This window comes from Mytilus galloprovincialis, chromosome 6 (genome assembly GCF_965363235.1).
Source record: "Mytilus galloprovincialis chromosome 6, xbMytGall1.hap1.1, whole genome shotgun sequence".
Classification (NCBI taxonomy): Eukaryota; Metazoa; Mollusca; class Bivalvia; order Mytilida; family Mytilidae; genus Mytilus; species Mytilus galloprovincialis.
The window spans coordinates 89,243,758-89,269,044 of record NC_134843.1 but is presented as its reverse complement, the minus strand read 5'-3'; the positions used below and the strand labels follow the sequence as shown (position 1 = coordinate 89,269,044).

Genomic DNA, 25,287 nt, shown 5'->3' with positions numbered 1-25,287 from the left:
CAACATTCAGTCTTCAACTTCATTTGCATTGTACTGTGGAAAAATGTGATTCGTTCATCATAGTTTGAAATCAACTCATTTTTTTCACAACTGATGATTTCATTCCATGAGAACTTTAAAGAAAGAATGGTTGCCATTATATGAATTATGAATTTGTCCTTATGAATTTGATACTATTAAAGAAATCTATTTATATATGAGTAATACAAATTAACTTTAAAACCCAAAATCAACTCGTACAGTTTGACCACAAAGTGAAACCTGCTGACAAACCCTCTTTTGCCAAAAGCTCCCTTCACGTCTTTCATACTTATTGAATTTTAATTTGAATTTAAACACTTTTTTCCTCGTTAATATGAACTTAAGAATTGCTGTTACTTTAAAAAGTAATAGCAAAATAATTTGCACTTACAAATTAAAATTAGTTTCCATGTCGGTGATATTAAGAAATATCAGAAATATTGTAGATATTTGACAAATGATAGAGTATGCCTTACATTAATTTTATAGTCTCAAAGCAAACGATAACTTAGAAGGCAAAGGTCACACGCGGGCTAGTAAGTTATAGACTTTTGTGGTTTTTACATGGTCGTTATTAAAAAGGTGTATTAGAAATGGAGCTCTTATTTTTGTTTCATGATTGAGCCAGAGAAATAGGACAGGTCTCTGATGGAACATTTGAATAAACATAGTATGCCTCCAATGTATATGCCACGTGTAACACTTGATCGTTATTCCGTTCGTTACATTTTCATTTTAACACACTAACTTAAGTTTTCCGGGTCCCAATTTTATGAAACTCAATTACAATGTGTTAAGAACCAAACTTAGCAGTCAGAGTTCGAATTCGATCCAAATACGCCGAAAAGCATGGAAGTTTTCTTTGCGTCATTTTTAAATGCGTCTAAACATGGGTCATTTAACATGGAAATAAAAACCTTTAAGTATGCTTGGTGTTTATGTCATGTACATGTATGCATGTACTACAAGTTGTGGCAGGGTCATTTATAATTAAACATTCATGAAACCAAATTTCCTGACGTTCAGGTGTCTGTAACCTTGTCATATCTGATAATATTTAGGTAAACAAACATAGTAACATCTGTTAAAGGATATGTGCCTGTAGATTAGTTTTTTTTAGAAGCAGATATGTACACAACTGTTTAATGGACAAACAATGTTCTTCATTATTTGCATCAATGTCACTAGACTGTTTATGGTTTTAAAAAAGTTTGTCGTCACGCGTCCGTTCCAAATTTAGATACAATGAGAGAAATATTATGAACTTGCACATGATTGTGTTTATAAACATTGCATTCTTCTAATTCATTACTAGTGGCTATGTTTGAGCGCGTACCTTTCTATGTAGAAATTAAATTTTATAACTGAACTCCGGTGTGTTTTCTAAGCTGACCAGATATTGTGATGTTTCTCGGTATTCGTTCGTCCTTATTAAAATTAAGTAAAAGACACATGCTCTATTTTTTGAATTTACACAGAACCACTGGCACTTCTGGGGCATTTCTGGCAGGCATGTTACCGAAATGGTAGTATCTCGGGATCCAAAATTGTAATCAAGGAATGCCATGACTACAGCAAAGCCGCTCTTAAAGGGAAATTCATTTAAAAGTTAAGTCAGTTTTAATAAAATCCAGCATTGAACCGTCCCCCAAATGTAAAGTTAAGAGTTATTGTGGTCACGTTGTGTAGCTTGACCTTATAGCTATCCCCTTTCTTTTAGAAAATTACGGCTCCCTTGTATTTGAAGCCATATTTAGTATGACTTTCCATTGTTAAGCTAGGTTTCCTGCAAATATTGGTGACTTATTCTTCTTGGAAACACTAAACCAATTTAAACAAAATTTGAAACATCTAAAGCAAAACTGATTCATGTTTCAACATTATATATTAAAATTTGTAATATCAATTGAGTTCACACCAGGCGAATCCTACCTCTTATGAACATAATTTTACAATTTCTGGTGGTGCATTTAGGTTCATGGTGAATCAAGATGCCAGCTAGGTGTGTGATACATGCACCTCGGGGCCTCTTTATCGTTGATAACCTATAAGATATGACCAATAAAAATGTTGATATGAATGACTTTATAAGAATCCATTTCACTTTGATGTAGCCGGGTAAACTATTTAAAATTAAGCCATAATAGACGTTGTATTTGTCAATGACCTTATGGTATTTTGGTATAATAGTTTATCTGACGCATATTACAATGTTAATGTTTACCTATGGGCGGCGAAAATATTTTAATCAGAGTTAACTTTCTTTATTAGACTCGTACATTCTCGATGTCTTGTCTCTTTGACACATGCCCCGTTTCCATTCTCTATTCCATTCTCTATATATGCATAGAATCTGTTTAACCTGAAACATGACATGAACACATAGAAACACAGTGTATGTGAAGGTTCTGCTTTTTAAGCCTTTGCTATTAACAAAATATATCAACAATTGTTATCACAGTAGTGAGGATACATTCTCCGCCTATCGTGGACGTCTTGGGATGATCAATCTATACGGACAACGTTATAAGGGTCCTTTACTGATTCCTACATCCATACGGACAACGTTATAAGGGTCCTTTATTCCTACATCCATACGGACAACGTTATAAGAGTCCTTTATTGATTCCTACAGCCATACGGACAACGTTATAAGGGTCCTTTATTCCTACATCCATACGGACAACGTTATAAGGGTCCTTTATTCCTACATCCATACGGACAACGTTATAAGAGTCCTTTACTGATTCCTACAGCCATACGGACAACGTTATAAGGGTCCTTTATTCCTACATCCATACGGACAACGTTATAAGGGTCCTTTACTGATTCCTACATCCATACGGACAACGTTATAAGGGTCCTTTATTCCTACATCCATACGGACAACGTTATAAGAGTCCTTTATTGATTCCTACAGCCATACGGACAACGTTATAAGGGTCCTTTATTCCTACATCCATACGGACAACGTTATAAGGGTCCTTTATTCCTACATCCATACGGACAACGTTATAAGAGTCCTTTACTGATTCCTACAGCCATACGGACAACGTTATAAGGGTCCTTTATTCCTACATCCATACGGACAACGTTATAAGGGTCCTTTACTGATTCCTACATCCATACGGACAACGTTATAAAAGAGTCCTTTACTGATTCCTACATCCATACGGACAACGTTATAAGGGTCCTTAACTGATTCCTACATCCATACGGACAACGTTATAAGGGTCCTTTACTGATTCCTACATCCATACGGACAACGTTATAAGGATCCTTTATTCCTACATCCATACGGACAACGTTATAAGAGTCCTTTACTGATTCCTACAGCCATACAGACAACGTTATAAGGGTCCTTTATTCCTACATCCATACGGACAACGTTATAAGGGTCCTTTACTGATTCCTACATCCATACGGACAACGTTATAAAAGGGTCCTTTACTGATTCCTACATCCATACGGACAACGTTATAAGGGTCCTTAACTGATTCCTACATCCATACGGACAACGTTATAAGGGTCCTTTACTGATTCCTACATCCATACGGACAACGTTATAAGGGTCCTTTACTGATTCCTACATCCATACGGACAACGTTATAAGGGTCCTTTACTGATTCCTACATGCATACGGACAACGTTATAAGGATCCTGTATTCCTACATCCATACGGACAACGTTATAAGGGTCCTTAACTGATTCCTACATCCATACGGACAACGTTACAAGGGTCCTTAACTGATTCCTACATGCATACGGACAACGGTATAAGGGTCCTTTACTGATTCCTACATGCATACGGACAACGTTATAAGGGTCCTTTACTGATTCCTACATCCACACGGACAACGTTATAAGGGTCCTTAACTGATTCCTACATCCATACGGACAACGTTATAAGGGTCCTTTACTGATTCCTACATGCATACGGACAACGTTATAAGGGTCCTTTACTGATTCCTACATCCACACTACAACTCCCTTTTCGAAATTCCAAAGGAGAAATATTTTCTTCAGACGCAGGTGTAAAGTTTGATAAAACAAGATATATTTATTTGGATAAGGATCTTATTCTGTTTTTAGTTGGATATTTTGTTGGTAAACCGTAGGAAAGAGTTTTTTTTAAACCCCGATGTAATAATATTATATATAGGTATACAATTGTTGAAAATGTGTTATGTGAAAGCATATTTTTCAGTGCCCGATAAATAACCAAGAAATATTAAAAAGTGGGAAAAAATTGTTGAATAAAGATTAACAGACCATGGACCAAAAATACAAGCGAAAGACAAAGATTGTGTAAATAGGAAAACATAAAAAAAAAAGACAAATAGCAGTCCACAAATACTACGACGAAAACTATAAACATTAAGCGATAAGAACAATTAGCGATTGTGAACTCTCGTGCCATTGAATCGTAAACAACCCCTGCTCCAATTTTGGAATGGTAATTTACCGTAATAGACTTTTTTTTAAATAAATAGGTGAAGGTTAACTCTTGTTGGACTACGATAAGATCAAATAACCAGAGACCTATTATAATACATTGCATATGTCTCTGATATAGTACGAACATAATCTTAACCGAAATGAAAATAAAACTATTCATTATTTAAAAAAACAAATTTAACCTTTAAATATTATTCGACTGACAAGCATTGTTGAAATTATCGTGTTAAAAGAGCGAAGTTTTAAAAGTGTCAATAAACAGGTTGCGATTTCATCTGATAAAAATATCACGGATTTGTCGTTGACACAGAAATATTGATCCCGACACTTAATCAGAGGTATATACCGATTCATTTCATACTATTCATAGTGATGGCTTAAATACGACTGTTCAAATGAGGACAGTTATATCTCAGATATCAAAAGGATGTTTAAAATAAATCATTTAAAAATCAATTGTGAGGAAGTTATTAAAGGTAAAAAATATTACAATTAGGACATTTTATGCGTTTTCCGTTATTCCTGTTTTCAAAGTAAGTAAATTATTAAGTTTTATTTTCACAAGGTTACATATATACATATATCTATGATGTTACATTTCTCTGTAAACTATGTGTTTAAGTATATGAGATGGATATGCAAAAAACTATAAATTTATAGTGGGTATTTAAAGTAAATTTTTCATGAATGTTTCAGTACGGGTGATTTGCACGTGTTATTTTTTTACTTCCTTTTTTCTCTACAGATACAGATTCGCCTTTTTAATCCGTTTATTGTTTAAAGTCATTTTAAATGTGACAGTTTAAAAATAATACATAAAAGCTTAGCTGTATTAGTAGGTACTTAGTAACGGGATTCAACATTTTGTATCATAATATCATGTTATATGCTAGACGTGTCAACTATAACCTCTAGGTCATATTTAACTTGATCTAGACCGGTAGATCAACGACATGATGGTACCATTTAATATTTACTTATTCCCCCATATTGTTTTTCATCAAATAGGGTTAGCGTCTAACCGAATCAAAAACGTGTCAAACATAACCTGTAGGTCATTTTAAAGTATATCTGAACCTGTAGGACAACTCCACGATGGTACCATTCATTATATACTAAAACCCCATATTGTTTTTCTTTAAATAGGGTTAGCTTACAACCGAACCAAAGACTTCGCAGTGCGATGGTTATTTAAGATTTCTTTCAGTCAAATCTATACACGTTAACTATTGTAGTTTTAAATCTTTTTTGAGTTTTTTAAAGTCTGAAAGTTAACGTATGCAAGTCCAATCAAAAGATTACGACAATAAAATTATCAAATATAGCCTTAAACATAAACTATATATATAGGGTTAAAAAAAAATATGGTACGACAACAGACATAAGTGAATTAAATGGTGTTAGTCGATCTTAGAACTTTAAGGTTGGGACAGCACATAAAGTTGACTAACGAGGTCTTTTAGTTTCTTTTTCTTATATTGAAAATGAAGAAAATACATTTCATCTTTACATCGATTTTGTTTCAGTTTGGACATGTTTTTTTCATGTCTAGCATTGGTGTCATGTAATGCAAGAAAGCATTGACTACTCAGGCCAGTTTTTTTGTTGCTATTTTGTTCATTCCATGGGTTTCCTTGTAGTCTTGATACAATGACCGCAACAATCAACCAGAGTATGCCACCTTTAATGATTAGTCCCTTTGACTTAAGTTCTTCACTACTACCCCAGGAATAGTTTTACTAACTTTTTGGCAAAACTTTTCGAAATGTCAGTCCTCAATACTCTTAAACTCCTTGTCGATTTAAGCATCACATATTAATCTTTTTGATGTGGAACAAAATTACTGTCCTGATATCTATGATAAGACGGACAATATGATTTAAAAAGTAAGGCTCCATGATGTCTGATAATGGGATTACAAGTTTATGTCCTCGTCCCTATGATGACTGAGACGGAGATTGTAGGTTTGGGTATTCGGTCCCTAGAAGGACTAAGACGAGGATCATTAGCTAAAGTTTTCGATTCCTTGTGGTCTGAGATGAATTTTGTAAGAGAAGGACTTCTGTTCTCTGATACAGAGGATTTTGTTTTTAATTTAGCTTTCAGAATTGAAGCTTCGCTATTTGATATCCTAAGATACTGATAAAATTCCAAGTTTCAAATTTTGTTCCTAATAAAGAAACATATAAAAAATATTATAATTATTAGAACATTGTTTTTTAATAGTGTTTTATAGTGTTACATTATATTCCGAGACCCGTTGAAATAAACAGAATCTGTGAACATGAGGTTATTGTTCTTATTTTTATAGGTTTAATTGGTTACAAAATGAACAAATGAGACATTATTATTTTATTTTGTCAATTCAGCAAATGTTTTTTTTATTTCAATTAGTACAGCCAATGTGAATATGATCGATCTTACGTGTTTCTCATATTGCATTCATTCATTTTTTGTGAAATTTATATTAAAAAACAAATCCATTAGTACAGTCACATTTAATATTATTTTCCTGACTTTTATGTTTTATTTTCATTACTGATTAATTGTTTAATATGAGTCAAACAAAATTCCAGGTCAAAAGAACATATCTCACCGCCGGGTAGTAAATTAAGTGATGTCTGCGTATGAAAAAGGGCCAAACATTATAAATTATTAAAAAAAAAAAAAAAATAGAATTCGAAGTTACACTTCCTGTTTTGTAAATTGAGATATTACGGATATAGACATACAGAAATACATTAATCCTTGTCATTACCTAAACAGTTATGGTACGCAGTAGTTTTATTAATTCCAAAATCTTTCTTCAATACATAGAATTCATCAGTTAGCCGATTTCTTAAGAGAAACGATCGGAAATTGTACTATGTGAATTTTAAATGTGTCTCCTAAAGACATAAATTATATATCTCTTCAGCTGCCATGCGAAGGGGATATAGGGCACTGACAGGGAAATACAAAAGGCTAGAATATTGAATTCATTAATAAACTCCTTGTATGATATAGGGCAGCCTTTTCTGGTATTTACAATTAGTATTACGCTTAATATATTTCAGAGGGTTAAAGAGACGTACATTGTATAATCTATGTATTGTAAATTTCTACATATGCTTTATGGTAAACAAAATTCGTATGGCAGTTTGACATTTTTTTCAAGGTTAGGGGCTTCAGTGGCCTAGTTGTCTAAGTATCGGATAGCCAGTCAATACTCAGGTTGTGAGTTCGAATCCTTTAATGGCAATATTTTCACGATTTAGTGATCAACGTTAAATGTTAATGTTGAAGTCTCGCATTGTGTTATAGTATAGTAAAGTAATAGATAAAACGAGAGACAAAAAAAACCAAAGGGGCTTATCAAACATAATAAGTGGAATCATCAAAAACAGACGATGGCAAGGTCAAAAATAACAAAAAGATAAACAAGATAAAATTGAGAAAGGAAATGGGGTATGTGTCAAAGCGACAACAACCCGACCATATCTAGCAGACAACAGCCGAAGGCCACCAATGGGTCTTCAATGTAGCGAGAAACTCCCGCAAGAGTCTACAAAACACAACACAGTAAACTAAATACTGTACAACGCAACATCCATGCATAAAACAGTGATCTCAAGTGCCCTTGAAGGGTAACCTAAAGCTCTAGTGGTAACTGTCGTGTTTCTAATGTCATGTAAAAGTTCGCTAGTGGCGTTCGTTGGTGTGACAATCGAGGAAAGAGATTGACGTCTAAGTAAAAATTGGACATATCCATGGTCATTCATGACACAGATATATCTCTTTTCCCGCTTTAGATAGATTTCTAGTAAGCAGCAACACCCTATCAAACAAATAATGATAGGATGTCAAGTTAAGTTTATCCCTATCTGATAAAGATGTTTTAATCTACGTAGTTCATTCATTTTAGCTCATCTGACCCTGAGTTTTTGTCATCATTTGGTGTCCGTCGTCGTCCACTATTAATCATTTCAAAGATCTTCTCAGAAAATGGTTCAAACAAAATTGACATAATTAATCCTTATGGTGTCTAGATTATAGTTGAGAAATCGTATTACGGACCATCAATCGACGTCTACAGTAGGGTTAGAAACTCGACGTCTACAGTAGGGCTAGAAACTCGACGTCTACAGTAGGGCTAGAAACTCGACGTCTACAGTAGGGCTAGAAACTCGACGTCTACAGTAGGGCTAGAAACTCGACGTCTACAGTAGGGCTAGAAACTCGACGTCTACAGTAGGATTAGAAACTCGACGTCTACAGTAGGGCTAGAAACTCGACGTCTACAGTAGGGTTAGAAACTCGACGTCTACAGTAGGGTTAGAAACTCGACGTCTACAGTAGGATTAGAAACTCGACGTCTACAGTAGGGCTAGAAACACAAAACAGAAGTAAAGGACAGTATAGTCAAGGTCATACGATGTAAAAATGACAATTGTTGACCTATTTTAGTATTTTGCCTATTAAAATATAATAGACATAGACAGAAACTAAAACTAAAAACAACTAAAACGATAAGCATATAAACATGCCAAATGTATTCATAAATTTATCACTTAAAGGACAATTTTTGACAAATTATAGTTTTGTGCAAATTACCTTAATAACTAAAATAGATAGACAGAATCTTTGAAAATTGTACAATGGTTAGCAGTTCAAGGTTTTCAAAAGGTCGATATACCGAAACCATTAACAGATTCCTTGTACGAGTTATTGCCTTTAAATGACGATTTATGTTTTTTTGTTTAGTAGATAATTATTTTAAAAACTATACGTAAAAGATAAAAAAAAAAAAAAAAAAACAAGTTGCTTTCTTTAAAAAAAGAAAAGCAATACATGAACCTAAGACCGCTGACTGCCGGGTTACCAAAATATTGTTGCTGAATTTGTGTTTGCTTTTGAATTGAAATAATTGACTGTGAATATAAGAAGCCAGTTGAAAGTATATATTTACAGCTTCTATTTGAATAGTTATTTTAAAGCTCGACTATTTTATTTATTACTTGGGAATGTACATAATTTTTCCGATTATAACCCTTTGGCAAATCCTAATTTCTACTAACCGGATTACTTATGCAAATTGCACAAACCTACTCAGTTTGCTTTATAATGTAGAATTCTCGATGCATTTATTTTATCTATCATATCTTTATATTTTGTTTCCTATATGAATGCCTTGATATTCTCAACTCGTATTTGAAGCTGCCTTAACTCATGGTAGATGTTGTATGCGGTGAAACTTGTGGCATGCAATTGATTGGGACCTCTTATGAAGAGACTTATTTTGGTCTCATAAAACATCTCAAATTTTAAGGATTTCCTGATCTTACTTAAATCAATTCAAACATTCTACAGGGAAACTTAGTTTTGCCGAAGAATTTCTTAATTCAGTTTATGAATACCTGTACACACTTTCAAAATAACCAATTTATATAAAAAGGTATGTAGATATAAAAAGATACCAGAATTAAAATGATGTACGCCGGACTCGAGTTCAGTAGATACAAAAAAGCATCAGTGACGCTCGGATGAAAAAAGTTACAATAAATACATTACAAAGTTAAGGAATCTATTCCTTGGGTAGACAATCCTTAGCTTTTCAAAAAGGTCAAAGTTTATAATAGGACAGTGACTCAAAAAAGAAACAAAAGAGAAACAACTCGAGGTCAGAATACCGTTAGAAATGATGACCGTGCTTGAAAGTCACATGTGAAGCTCCCTCTGCCGTGTCCTGAATTTAGATAACAAAAACGAAAATAAGCTTTCACGAGTGAATTTAATAGTATTGCATGTAGAATCTTAGCGCACGAAATAGTAAATAGAAAGCATCTCACTGATACTCGGGAAAATAATACGCATTTGCATCATCACATATCTTAATCTAATAGTTGAATTCGAATGTCAAACGGCCTACATTAAATGTTTTGACTCCGGATTCATTGACATTTTATCCGGAATTTTTGAGAACGCAAACCGATAGTGTGCTTTTGAAATGAGATCTATAATGTGAATGAATCAAGAGGTGTAGGATAGTTGGTCAACACAATGAATACAATTTTCAAAACCGTACCATAGTACAAATATGTAGATGCTATACGGTTAAACTATGAACACAAACAAACAAAAATTAAATTAAAATTTTATAAAAAACTAACGTTCCTGTTAGTATTTTTTTTCAAATTCTTTTGAATATATATAATATCAATAAACACGAACGTCAATTATTTACGGATGGACAGTTTATTTATCGAATGAATCTACTTTTAAATTCTAACATTCCACTATGTGAATATATTACTATACAAAATATAAGCAAAGACTTCTAAATCCATACTAAAACGGTATAAAATAATCAACATTATGGTTGTAATTAAATTTTGTTGTGATTATTGTAAATTATTTTTACGGTTGTTGTGAGTTGCAAGGATTTAAAATTATGAATTGAAAACACACAAGTCTTTTTATTCACGACCGTTTAAAATTTAAATATTTACTAAATTTATCTTACTATCCGTTTTATGGATATATTACAATACACAAAACTAAATAATAATTACTCATAAAACCTAAATACTAAAATGGTATGAAATAATTAACGTAGAAATATAATGATTATTGTTTATAAACATTTTTTTTTTGTAGGATGCAAGAATTTATTTAGATTTAATTTTTATGTTTCCTTTACAAATGAATATTTAAAAGTACAAAAGCAGAGTATCTTGTAATATAACATACTTATTTCTTAATTGCAACTCTAAAAATATTCTGATTTCAATCATTGTTAGTTTCTTTAGAAACATAAATACAGTATATATTTATTTTATTTCTTTGATTCCGATTGAATTAAATACTATTGATAAGAATATTATCTTTCTGTTTTCCGATCTAATAATAATATTTTAACCAGAATCTTCTCCCTCGTAAGTCTATGATGAAATACACACTCAGTATCCCGTGGTTAAATCTTCAAACATAATTAGTTCACATGTTATCGAGACAACATACAAAACCACGTTATAATTGACCCAGATACACACAGTGTACAGTGGTCGTTTTAAAACAAATATAATTGCGTCGTCAAGGGCCATCAAGGGACCATATCAAAGACGTAGACAACAACATGTTAAGACCTGTATAAATGACCGAAAACTTTCGAGACGTTCCGAGAATTTTATTCTGACTTCCGGCCGAGAGATATCGAGTGGCCCATAGACACATCCAAAACTCGCCAACATATAAGCATGAACCCAAAAATGAACAACAACGACCATCAGCCATACGACTCCTATATAAATGCTACTATAACTGAATCAGAACCCTCCAAGAAAATATCGACCATGAATTACTTTTATGACGAATCATATATAAGATTTTCAAGTTTATTTAAAATAAATATACCCAGACAAAACTACAAACAACAAAAGACAACAGCAAAACAATATCGAAACAATGCCGATATGACTGAAGTCTATCAACCCTTAAACGAATAATTTAGCATGTTTACCTGTTATGTTTGAAACTATAATTTAAAAAGTAGATAAACAGAAATGTATTGCAAAATAAATTAGTAACTAAAGATCTTATAATAATAATGGGTTTTTTTCATATTTTTGTTAATTTTTATGGTAAAGTTAGTAAGGTAAACATTTTTGCCAGTTGAGCGATCCATGCTAATTGAAGCATCTAGTATATGAAACAAATTTGGACAACCTAGTTCAATCTGTCTTTAAAAAATGATAAAAGCTAGAATAAAATTAAATAGCAGAGATGTCCAAAGTTTTATACCGTTGCACAAGGAGAGACACTAGTAAGACTGTATGTACTATAACAAATCTACGGGTTTAATGGGGGTTAGAATCCATTTTTTTGGGGAGGGGGAGGGGGTTAGTTTTCAATGAATCTTTTTAGAAAAATGACCGATACATTGTTTGACCGGCTGGTTCATCAACTTTCTACTGCAAATTATCAAGTATGCGTGCTGTTCGGTGTGAGTCAATGCTCCGTGTTGGAGACCGTACTTATACCTATAATGGTTTACTTTTACAAATTGTGACTTGGATGGAGAGTTGTCTCATTGGCACTCATACCAAATCTTCTTATATCTATTGGTGTGTGGGATGTATGGAAGATTAAAATGTATGTCAGAGAGGGCTCGTCTGAACTTTACTTCATCTTGTTTATTAAGAAGTTTCTTATTACAATAAGTATAAGATCAACTTTGTCCTATGTTTATGTATGAATTTTAGTATAAGATCAACTTTATCCAATGTTAATGTATGAATTTTCTTCTAACATTGATCTCCTGGTTCAGGGGTCAATGTTGAGTTTAAATTCTATAGTTTTAGCAATTACCAAACAGGCCAATTGAGTAGAGTATATTCTATACAATGTTCACAGTTGGTATTTTTTAAAAGTCTGACAGGGTTTATCCGACATCAAGTCATTTTCGTAGTTCAATAATTTGTTTCATTAAAAGTACGTCTTCCTTGTTAGGCATTTCATTTATAGATTATCCTTAATGAAGTAAGGTCTTACTTAAAATTTGGGAAATTTGTGTTTTAGACATTTAAAAATGGTAGGAATCGTATAAATTTCCTAATCGTGAGTATGAACGTGAATTATGTTATTGTATTTAAGGAATTGTTTTTTAATGTTTGTACATACATTTCAATATAATAAATTCAAAAGCTGACAGTTACAATTTGCAAATTTGTTACAGTTCTTTTAAAGTCTTTACATCAAATACTATATAATTAGCTTTAACTTAAATATTCAAATAAAATGCGTTTTAATATGAAATTCGAACGTTAACTATTCGTATTGATATATTGAAAATGACTACGGATACAATAAGCTGTATGTAAATGAGAGATTGACCTATAATTATGTTAAATTTAATTTTTAAAGTTCTCCCTTTTCCTTCTTTTTTTTTCTTTACTTTGCTATTTCTTATTATTCCAAATAGTCACATAAAACTAATTTACGATATACCAATTTTACTGCACCAGTAAATTTCAAACTAATTTTGATTTTTTTGTTTGTTTCAAAATTCAACTTTCAAGCAATTATCAGTTCAAGCTGTTTTTATAAATGTGCTTCATGGCATTTGGTACTTCTTCATACAAATTTCCTAGGCCTTTACAATTATAGGAAACTAGTTATCCGAATTAAGGAGAATCAGATCCTACAATTTTATTGGTCGAGAGAGCTGTGCTATATTCTAAATCATCCTCATGTAATACGGTCAACTATATTTGGTGTAAATAATGATTTTAATGTTGGGTGTCAGTGTCTGTCTTTAAAGGTTCGTTAGACATTAACCCCATTTTCGTGGTTCGTGTTTTCCTTTGAAAAAAGTGACAATGGAGTAAATCTAGAAACTGACCTAACGCTTTTTTGCACTTATATGTGTAAGAAGATAAAGTGTGACATTGTTAAGTTGATCCTTCGTAAACTAGGGATTAGCATGACGTTATAGACTTAAGGTTTTATACAATCAAAGTTCAAACATATTACTAGATACATATATGTTTATCATATTACAAAAAAAAAAAAAAATTCCCCTGAGTCGATATGTGTAAATGCATCTTTAAAGATAGCGCTATTAGCATTGTATCCGAAATTACTGCCTATTGAATATTAATTTAGTGTATGTGTATTTTTTCCCGTTTTAACCTAAAAAATCCTGCTATTAAAATTTGCCTTTATTACTGCGTACCATATTATATTGAGAAATGGATTACAGAATAAAGAAAGGATTACAGAGAATGTCAAAATAAATTGAATAATTTACATGATTTATAGCGGAATAAAACAAAATTCTATTATATTTTACTTGTCACTGTATTAAATACTTTGCAACAATTGATATATTATATATTATATCTATATGAGTTTATGTTTTATTTTTTTTGTCAGTTTGTCACAAACATTTTTTTTTATTTGTTTGTATGACATTAGAGAATATTATAGTGTTCCAGTTGTAAATGATGCTACATTCAAGTTGTTCTGACCCTTCCTCTGAGGAGGTAGAAACATTCAAGTTGTTCTGACCCTTCCTCTGAGGAGGTAGAATTCTGTTCTATGGCAAGATAAAATTCCTTCCCATGTTAAGGTATAATTCTTTCTTCTGACCAGATAAAACTTAGAAATAAAAGAAACTAAAGGAAGTTGTGGTAAACATTGTAAAAGTGAGGTTGTTGACAAGTAAACAAACAATTTATCAAAACTGCCCTCATAAACTGAGAAGTATGTTACAATAATATAAAATTTGTCATAAAATACCATTTAAGCCTTTTGTATACACATAAATAAAATCACTGAAATATTAAAAGGGTTCCATGTAAATACTGAATCATTGCAAAGAGTTCCATGTAGACCTGTCATGTTTAGGAAATGTATACATCGCCGGATTGAGAGAAAAAAATCCAACTTTTTATTTCACTGGAATAAGACTGTTTTGTACTTATCAGTAGTACACAGTATATGTACTATTACTATAGGGTTTGTGCAGTAAGTATATTTATTTTACAACTGTTGCAGTAAGAAATAAAGGAGATGTTTATTTTCTCTAATTTATCATTCATATTAAGTTATCATGGCTATGCAACACAGCATTAATAAAAGTTCATTAAATATGTTTTGTAATATTGCTGTAGTATAACTATTGCATTTATGATTTGCATAATTATGTCATTTGAAATGCAGCATAATGATAACAATTTAGTGATTAAATTGAATAAGATCAAACTACGCATTTCGAATTGTACACTTCCGGGTAAAAATGTTTGTTTTTACGTCCGGATATGGATTTCTTTCTAAACAACAAAAACTGAAATAAAAAAAATAAACGCAACCGGCGGCTTTGTTGTTTGGTGATTTGTTTGGTAAAGTTTTTGAATCAGAGCGTTTATACGAGCTTTTGCAGGATGAATCATACCCTTGAAAATTCGTTAGAAACTAACATTCCCAGTCGGTTTATGTTCCCCCATTTATATCACGGCATTCGGCTGGTAACCAGACATGGCATTCACGGGGGATTTTCTGAGGAAAAACTTGAGTGGATTTTTAAAGTTATTTTTTTGTGAAAACTTCTCTGAAAATAGGTTCCTTCCGTATCTCAGTCGCAAATCAAAGTTCTTCCTTGCCGATACCTGTTAATTGAATTAACTTGTGATATTTATGCGACTGTCATATAATATGGTTTGCCATTCGCTTGTGTTTTTTTAGCCTTTGATTTTACTGCTTGACAAAGTACTCTCCGTTTTGAATTTTATTTGAAGTTCGTTAAGTTTGCTATTTTAATTTTGTCGTAACACATTCCCCTGAACTACTAAACAGGTTGACTACATATATGGCCAGCAGCTAGACAGTTACGATTTGTAACATGTGCACCCTTTTCGGATTTGTCAGACACCTGGTTCTGATATTTTGAGTTACGAGTGATTATAAATTAAAAAAAAAATTGTATGAAGTTCACTGACATGCATTTCATCATTACAAAGAAGGAAAAAACAGAATTTCCAGCACTAGGTTAACGTTATTGTTTCATTGGTGTACATGCTATGCTCCTTTTATTCAAATGACCAGATCTCCATTATACTAACTGAAGGTGTATAAACTAAATAGAAGTCCGTTACAAAGTTCTGTGCATTCTGTTGATACTGAAGTCAATGCCGTATTTTCATTCAAGTTAAAAGTTGACAGGATTGATATCGCAGTAATAAAAACTTAGATTTTAAGTATTGATTGTTTTATCCTTCTCACAGTATATATAGGAAACACATTAAATATTCAACATAATCACTAATTCACAAACAAATAGTTTTTTTTTAAGTAGAATTAAATTATGATATGAAATATGTATGTCCACCTAACTTCTAGTTGTTTCAGTCGAGTATTTGTTTTCATATTTTGGTTTCGTATCAAGTTGAGAAAAAAATGGAAAAAGGGGGGGGGGGGTTGGCACAGTTGGTCCTATACAAATTTTTTTTCGACATGTAGGTACGGCTACCAGTCAAATGCTATGGTCGATTTTTAAATATTTACCTTAGTTTGCGAAAAAGATAAAATTGCTGAAGAATTAATAACTCAACCGTAATAACTAGCTTCGTTCATGTGTTCAGTGTTGTTTTCTTTTTAAATACATGTACATTGAGGTACATTGATTATCTATGAGATTTATATTAAATCACTTACATGTCACCGACCGGATTATTATACATGTAGATTTTCTTGTTTTCACACACGTAAACATGTCTTTTTATTATTAATTTTCAGAATTTCGCTATGAATATTAGCCTACAGACATAATTGAAAATGACCAGTCCGACGGTTGAATGTTCTGACATCACATTTTACATAAGTGGCCCGGAGGAGGATGTTTCACATACGAACAACTCCGGAAATAATCAGAAATCCGAGGCGGAGTTCGTGAAATGTAACGAGAAACGTCTCGATTATATCGACAGTAATCCTAGCTTTCTTCGATACATCGATAGTAACGCCGAGTGCCACAGCATAGAAAACTACAGTGAGAGCGAAAATGAAATGATTTCAAATAGACTTAATGAAAAGAGAGAAAAAATGAATGAAAACGAATTGGATACAAATCTAGAGAACAGAAATTCTGTTAAGGATATACGTGAAGCAAATAGTTATCATCAGATTAAAACGAATGGAGAAACAGGAGGAAAATATATAGACTGTCAGTGTGATGGTCAAACGTTAAGTCCGTGTACGGCTATTCATTCATGCTCCAGAGTACATTTCAAAGATTCACCGAACAAAAGTTTGGAGGACATAAATTCGAACAGAGAGAATGAATTCATGTTGACAAATTCATCAAGTAAAAAGAAAGTATCACTGACGTTACCGAACGGACTTGTGAACGGAGTATACAATGGCAGTATGACCGATCTGGAAAATGGAAAACAGTTCGGTAATGGAAAACATAGTGGCTTTCAAAAGAGCGATGAATTTTCAATTACAAATATTCAACGGTTAAGTAGAAACAGTCGGTATAGAAAACGCAGTCAGCGAGATGTAATACCTCCCGAGACACAAGAAAAGACCACTTGGTGGAAAGAATTTTCTGTAACGCATATTAAGGTACGTATAAAAGACGATATGAATGTTTAATGGGAGAAAACGTAAAAATGGTAAATTAAGTAAAACAGATATACCGTGTTTAATGAGATGGAATTTACATTTTATTTGTTTCCTCCATAAAAAAAGTTTATTATAAATATCGTCTGTCTTTATTTTTGTCACCAAATCAGTCTAGTGTAATGTACTTTATATTCTTGGAATACTACCGCTATTTTCCTTAATTAGAACTGTTTGTTTTTGTCTAATGAATCATCGTATTTTTAAAAAACAGATATGTTGTTTTTTTTTCATTTCCGACATATTTATATTATACAACATGACATTTTCTATGAAAATTATATCAATCGGGTAATTTTTTTTCTAAAGTAGAGATAATGAATGGATTGTATTAAAAATTAATTGCGAATAACTATGCTACACTTCTGCGTTACTTACAATTGAAAAAAAAAACGTATAATGAAGTCATTGTTAAATGATATGTATTTCTTTATTTTTGTGGGTGTCATTAAATGCTTTCACGTAATTCTTTCCCTCTTTTGTAAATGTTTAATATGTTTACATAAGGCAGCAACCATTTGATTTTCTGGGGGGGGGGGGGGGGGGGGGGGGGGGGGCTATGGTTTTTTTTCTGGACAAATTTTTTTTTTCGCGACAAGTCGAAAACAATTTATTTCTTTCAATTTTAGCATTACATATAGTGGCAGCTGAGGGTGAAACAAACAATTTTTTTTTCTCTGAATCAAAAACAAATTTTTTTTTTCTCCAAAAACTGGAAACAAACTTTTTTTTCCAAAAAAAACCATAGCCCCCCCCCCAGAAAATCAAATGGTTGTTGCCTAATGGTATCATGTCATGTTGCCCTTTAAGTTTGTCTATTCTATACGTCCAAAGCTTATTTAGTTAAAACAGAAAACGTATGGAATTTAAAATGTCTGAAATGTGCTTCTGCGTTTCACAGCCTTGTTTACAATATTTACGCAAATTGTCGATTTAACCTAAAGGCATTTTACCATTTTCTGTCATTTTAATTGATTAATAAACGACCCTTTTCCCACTACGCACTAGAACGGAAGCTTGCTTAGAGCAGACGACTTAAGTGATGAATTTGTGTGGCAACATAACAAATAAAGACCAGTGAGGATAACACATGCACTGAATCTAGCCTTGAATAATTCAGGCGATAATCATTTACCATAAACAAATTTAATAGCCCACTTTGTCATAGATTTGATCGATTATAGACAGTTGAACGTTTTTAACAGTAGATAGGCAATTGATATGTATTTAATCATCGACTAATACATAATTCCTTATATATCAGTTTTAATTACCTCGACTGATTAATCTATTAAAACTACTGATTTTTTTTTTGTGTTTTGGATGACAAAAAAGTAAAAACTTTGCATAAACTTGGATTTGGCTTTTACTACGGTATTTTACATTTTGTTTGAGTTACGCTTGCCACGACGAATTTTGATGCATATTTCAAGAGATATGCTAATCTGGCGACAGTGTTTCATTTTTGTATTCAAACTTACCACAGTATCAGAAGGTAAAAGAGGTATTTAACAATTTATATGTGATGACATATGATCTAAAGGTTCCAGGTCTGATGGCACTGATGTGTAGTTTCTCGTGATCCCAAGACAACATCATGTTTTTTTTAGTTAATGGTTTTCGAATTGATTACATTTTAAGGACAAGAAAACAAATACACAACTTAGGCAGCAACCATTTGATTTTCTGGGGGGGGGGGGGGGGGGCTATGTTTTTTTTTATGGACAAATTTTTTTTTTCGCCTGCGGCGAAAAACAATCTTTTTTTCCTCGACAAGTCGAAAACAATTTTTTTCTTTCAATTTTAGCATTACATATAGTGGCAGCTGAGGGTGAAACAAACAATTCTTTTTTCTCAGAATCAAAAACAAATTATTTTTTTCTCCAAAAACTGGAAACAAACTTTTTTTTCCAAAAAAAACCATAGCCCCCCCCCCCCCCCCCCCCCAGAAAATCAAATGGTTGCTGCCTTATGGCTTTGTTCTTAGCAAGGATTTGTTCTCACTCTGAAATTTGAACCAATATTTACCATCACAAATTATTCCAATAACATTGAGAAGGAAATGAAGAATATTACGATATGCCATCCAAATTAGCTATGTTCAAATTCTCAACTGATGTACTTTTTGTTTCTTTTCAGGCAACATTTCACAACTTACAAATAGAGAAACTTTATCAGTGCTATTGTGTTCAACTGAAACATTCACTAACTATTGCCTTGGTTACTTTAGCAATGGCCATGTTGCTAGGGACACTTATTTATCATATTGTTGTCAAGGACAAAGAGGTGAGAATAATGGATAACATAAGTATCTTTTTTCTTCTTTTTGTATAAATGCAGATTAAGCCTTTTTGTGACATTAATTATACACCCACTTACACACATAGACGCACATAATTTACAATGTGAAAAATTTCATGATGACCTATTCATCATTAATTTCCCTTTGGTATCTTCAGAGGTATTTTGCCTCTCATGTTGAAAGCAACCATTTAAATCTCTGATTGAAGGCCCAAGTCTTTTGTTTAAACCAAGGACAAAAATATTTTTTTCAAATCGTGGAGCACACAACTTTTTGGTCTCCATTGTTCTGAAGCCAATCCCTGCCCCCTTTTCTCAATAGAATCAAATTGTTGCTCCCCTAGTAAGCATACATAGTATACCGATTTAAGGCTAAAAAGTCATTGCTATGTTCTTAGTTGAAGGTCATTTGGATTTTCTTGATTGAAACCTTCCAACAAACAAGAAGAAAAGGAACACCAATAAAAGCAATGCTATTTTAACATATTGGCATTTCTATGGGTTTTTTTTATATCTTTCTCTCATTAATACCTTCTTAAATTCTTTTTTTTTTTAAATGTTCTCAGTTTACTCCCAGAATTTATCAATAAGTATCTTGACAAAAAACTATTATATAAAGGCTTGATTATTTGTCAGTGAAATCTGTAAGTTTTATTTATTCTTTATGTGATAAGTTAACAGAATACAAATTACTGTACTTATCAAAAATTGATTGCTACATTTGACTACAAACAATTGTTTGGTAGTAATTTACACCTATAATTATCCATTTATTATCATACAACTATACTCATCAATGGAAGGTGCGAGACAGAGTCATGAGAGAAGATACATTCTGTTACATTTTATAACACGTCAGTCATCTATGAATGATTTTTAAATAAAAGGCACACTTTTTGATGATTGTACTATTCTTTGTCTTGATTTGTTTAATTGGCTAGACAATATAATTAATCAGTAGGTCTATTGAGACTGAAATGGTTGTTGCTCAGTCTAATTTTGCATTAAGAAATGAAAGCAAGCAAGTCTTATGAATAAAATTGACAATTGAACAGATGGATACTTATTCATTATTAAAAGAAAAAGCTTTTTTTAGAATGATTTTTTCTTTTTAAATTTTTTGTATTTTACTGATAAATGGACATTGATTATTAAAATTAACATTAAGAATTTTAGATACAGTCCCAGTTTTAATTTGTCATATATATATATATATGCATACAAAAATGACTTTGTCAAACTATTGTGTAATCTTAATAAACTTGGACACATGCTTCTTACTGATCGAAAGACCTTATTATCCTAAATTGAATCTTAAAATTATTTTATTTTCATTTTTCATTTTTACTGATAAATTTATTAGTATTTTGCAGTTACCATTTATACACAATTTTGAGTAAGAGTATTTTAGACTTCAATAAATTTTGTCTGACCGACAAAAATGTTTTGAAACTTGGACAGAACCTTTTTTAGTGAGTATTAAAGAGATTTACAAATAAGCAAAATTTTGATAATATTTTTTTAATTTTTCAATCTCTAACTAAAATATCGACTTTATTGCAGTGTAACACCATTCAAACAGGAAAACCAACAGTCTAATCTATATAAAAAATGAGAAACAAGAAACACTTATGAATCACATCAACAAACAACATCAAGTGATCATTTGAGGTTCCTGACCTAGGATAGGTGCAAACAAATGTAGTGGGTTTAAACGTTCAACCTTTACCTAACCTGAAATAGCTTAACTCAACCAAAAGACATATTAACAAAAACAAGTGACCATATAATATTTTTTAAACTATTTTCTAATATATATCAATAATTTACCTGCTTTATTTATTTCAGAATTTACCAAAGGAAGTGTTTTTAACAATAGTGATAACCTTATCCAGTGGATTTATACTTTTCTCTGTAATCTTGATCTTCATACTCAAACGGAAATATTACTCAAAATATCCTACAGTGATATCACTACTAATATGGATTCTATTGCTCGTTGTCGCAAGCATTTACTACAATATTATTCAGAAAAAGAAAGTGACGGACAACATAGCCGTTATGTTCTATATTATCATTGTTTGTTATATCATGTTACCACTGTCCAAACGTTTGTCGTTGTTTCTTGGTATCGTGACAGTCCTACTAGAGATGATAGCATCAGCACTACTTCATTCTACAGGATCAAACTTTCTAGTCGAGGAGGTAAGTCTGAGGACAATATCATTCATTGTACTGACACAAACAGATCTGTTAAGACATTATATTGTATTCTATAGGGTATTGGTTTCAACGGGTTTCAATATATAAGTCCCCATATGTCTTTTTTGTTTTTACAGTGTTTAAGGTCTACTATTCTTTCCACATCAATTTTCTTTCATATATATCCAATAGCTGTAATATATAAAAAATAAGATGTGGTATGATTGCCAATGAAACAACTCTCCACAAGAGACAAAAATGACACAGAAATTGTTCATTTCTTAACAAAAAAGGGTCATCAATGAAATTTCCGTAAAATGTTTCTCAGGAAGCACAAATAAAAGCTTTTGAAATATATTATCAAGCTATAAGTGCAAATGTGTTTTCATATCCATCCCATCACTATTTACTGATTACTTAAAGAAGTTATTATTGATCTTGTTCATGAAGAAATTACATGTACCAACCATAAAGTGGATTGAAATTATTTTATAATTTGAATGTTGTCAAGAAAGGTCTACTCACAAAAAGGAAAAATGCTGGTAGACATCAAAGAGATAGCAACATAAAATAGATCCAGTGGTCAAAATATATCTTAAAAAATGGACCAGTGTCTATATATATTATACAATATATGTTCTACATTCAAATTATTTCTCAAGATTAATTTTGATACTATGAGGAATTTTTCAGTAGTAATAAAGCTGTAAATCTTAAAAACCTTTCAGAAATTTGCATAAGTGGAGGCCCACTGACTGCCTAAAAGGGGCTCCAGTCATGCTTCATTGTTTCCGTATATAATCAACCAAATTTATTCCACAATGCGTTTTTTTGGTATTTTAACACTTAAGATAAAAATATTAAAACCATTCCTTAGAATAAGAATTTGAAATTAGAAAATTACATCTCTTATTACTTAATCAGGCTTAAATTAAAATATTGTTTGTTTGCAGTTTACCGACCGACCCTTGAAAATCCTCCCGACTGTGAAAATTTTATTGCTTTAAATTTGAAGAAATTTTTTTTAATACTTCTATTGACGCAATCCGGAACTTTGGGTCCTTTCCGGAAATGATTTAAAGTCTGGGTCAATTACGCATTTCAAGTTCGGTTTTTCTTAGCTTCCCGTCAAGCGTTCATGTGACCATTTAATGATAAAGCACATGGAAATTGTTTACAGGTATTCATGAAGTCACGGAGGAGTACTTTACGCTGTCGTTTCGTGTCAATTTTAAGACAAATAACAAACAAAAAAGTTTATTAGTAAACTGTTTATACAGATTCAGGCACATGTAATGATGTGTGATGATATCATTGACGATGATGCAGCGGATATTCATAACTGACACGATAACCATTCTGTCTCAAACAAATCGGGTACAGAATCTGTGGAGCCTGACTTTATGGAACCAATTTCAGTGGTTAAATAATTCGACAGCAGCTTGAAGTATGGCATATTTTCTACAAATCGTTGTGAAGACGACAAAGATGAAACCACTCCTCCGTGACTTAAATCTTCATGGATATCTGTAAACACGCCTGTACGGAGGAAGGGCTCGTTTGAAATGTTAATGGATATAGATCATGCCAAATCAATAAGAAGCAACCCTAACTACACAAAGATGTAGAGAAAATGAATGGCTAGCTTGAAAAATAAATATACTCAGGGGGCTGCCCCACTCATTGCAATTATTCTCTTTCTTACAATATTAAATATACCCAAACTGTGGGTTGTGTGAATTCAATTAAAACATGTCCTTAGGAGCTATGCTGCCAATTTTTTTTATGCATTAAAAACATTTCAATTTACTTTTAATGGGGTGCTATGAATTTCACCCCAAACTTTAGATTTCTTTGGTTTTCATTAAAGCCTGGCAAAAATATAACCTTATCACATATAATTAAATATTGTTAGAAATATGAAAACAGTCGAATGTCTTAATACTTTTTTTTTAGTTGCCTTTTTTTCAATTGAGGAAGATTCAATGGTTATTTTTTTTTTTTTATTAAAAATACACTCTTTAATACATTGTCTTATAAATCTTTAATATCTACATTTTTCTGATGAAAATACTCTACTCATGAAAACATTCTAGTCAAGAAGCATACATGTCTGAATATATTTCTTTAAAACAGTTCTAGTCATAATGACATTCCTTGTTTATAAGTGTTCCAGTATTTAATAATTATACCATATTTTATGTCATAAATTGGATAATGACACTATGTTAAAGTTTCAGTTTTGGTTAAAAAGTTTTTTATCTGAAAATGCCTGTTCATTTGATGTTGGTTTTCAGCATGTCCAGTGTTTGTTGTTTTAAAATGGGTTTTTTTTCTTCACAAGAAACCTGGTTTAGTGTAACTGCTTGTTTAAACTGTATTTTGGCTGATAAAATAAAATATTTTTCCTACCTACCGACCCTTCAGTCTGAAGGTACAGTCGGAAAACTGCAAACAAACATATTTTTAAGGTTGGCCTCACATGTACATGACTTAAAAGTAAGGAGACAGTTAGATTGAAATTCTAAATAGAGATCTCTTTGTGATCGAAAGGCACAAGTCTAAGTCTAGTGTGGACAGTGTAATATTTGCCTATTTTGTTCATTCCCCTTTCCATCTTAATTCTTCATTTTATTTCTTCATGTTTTATGCTTCAAATAGCAAGAAGAAGGGGAGGAAATAACACTGAAAAATAAATTTAGTCATGAAATTTGAAGAAAAGTACGGCGTAGTGATTTGGACACCTTGAAAAAAGTTAACAATTAGTATGTCTGAATTTGTCAAACAAAATTCAATACCCTTTTAACATAGAATTGTTCATATTTTGAGTAAGAGCCAGTAGACTTTTGTATAAGTTTGATACAATTTGTCCCCAAAGTAGTACACTACACTAAAATCTTTTTGATATATTAGCGTTTTTTTTTAATCTGAAATTATCAATTTCAGGACAAGATGATAAGTTTTTTAACAATTCTAGAGGACAGTTCATTTCCCATTTTTCACTTAAAAAAAGGATTTTTTTTCTTTTGACCTTGAGTAATATATCAAACAGATTCTCAGTATTTCCAATAAAATGTCTGATTTAGTATTTTCTTCACATATAATTGGTGGTTATTAAAAACTTAACCTTGAATATATCATAAT

The 25,287-nt window shown here is 31.9% G+C and overlaps 1 protein-coding gene across 8 annotated transcripts in view; it reads left to right on the top strand.

Moving 5' to 3' along the window:
* Nucleotides 1-25,287, top strand: part of LOC143080641 (adenylate cyclase type 2-like) — a 115,861-nt gene that overhangs the window by 7,166 nt on the left and 83,408 nt on the right. For 4 of the 8 annotated variants that reach the window (XM_076256584.1, XM_076256583.1, XM_076256585.1 and 1 more), the window contains exons 1-4: nucleotides 4,861-5,012; nucleotides 16,753-17,583; nucleotides 19,780-19,926; nucleotides 21,790-22,146. In XM_076256584.1, coding sequence (XP_076112699.1) covers nucleotides 16,792-17,583; nucleotides 19,780-19,926; nucleotides 21,790-22,146 — 1,296 coding nt within the window. In that variant the 5' untranslated portion in view covers nucleotides 4,861-5,012; nucleotides 16,753-16,791. The other 4 variants (XM_076256581.1, XM_076256579.1, XM_076256582.1 and 1 more) reach the window with 4 other exon arrangements.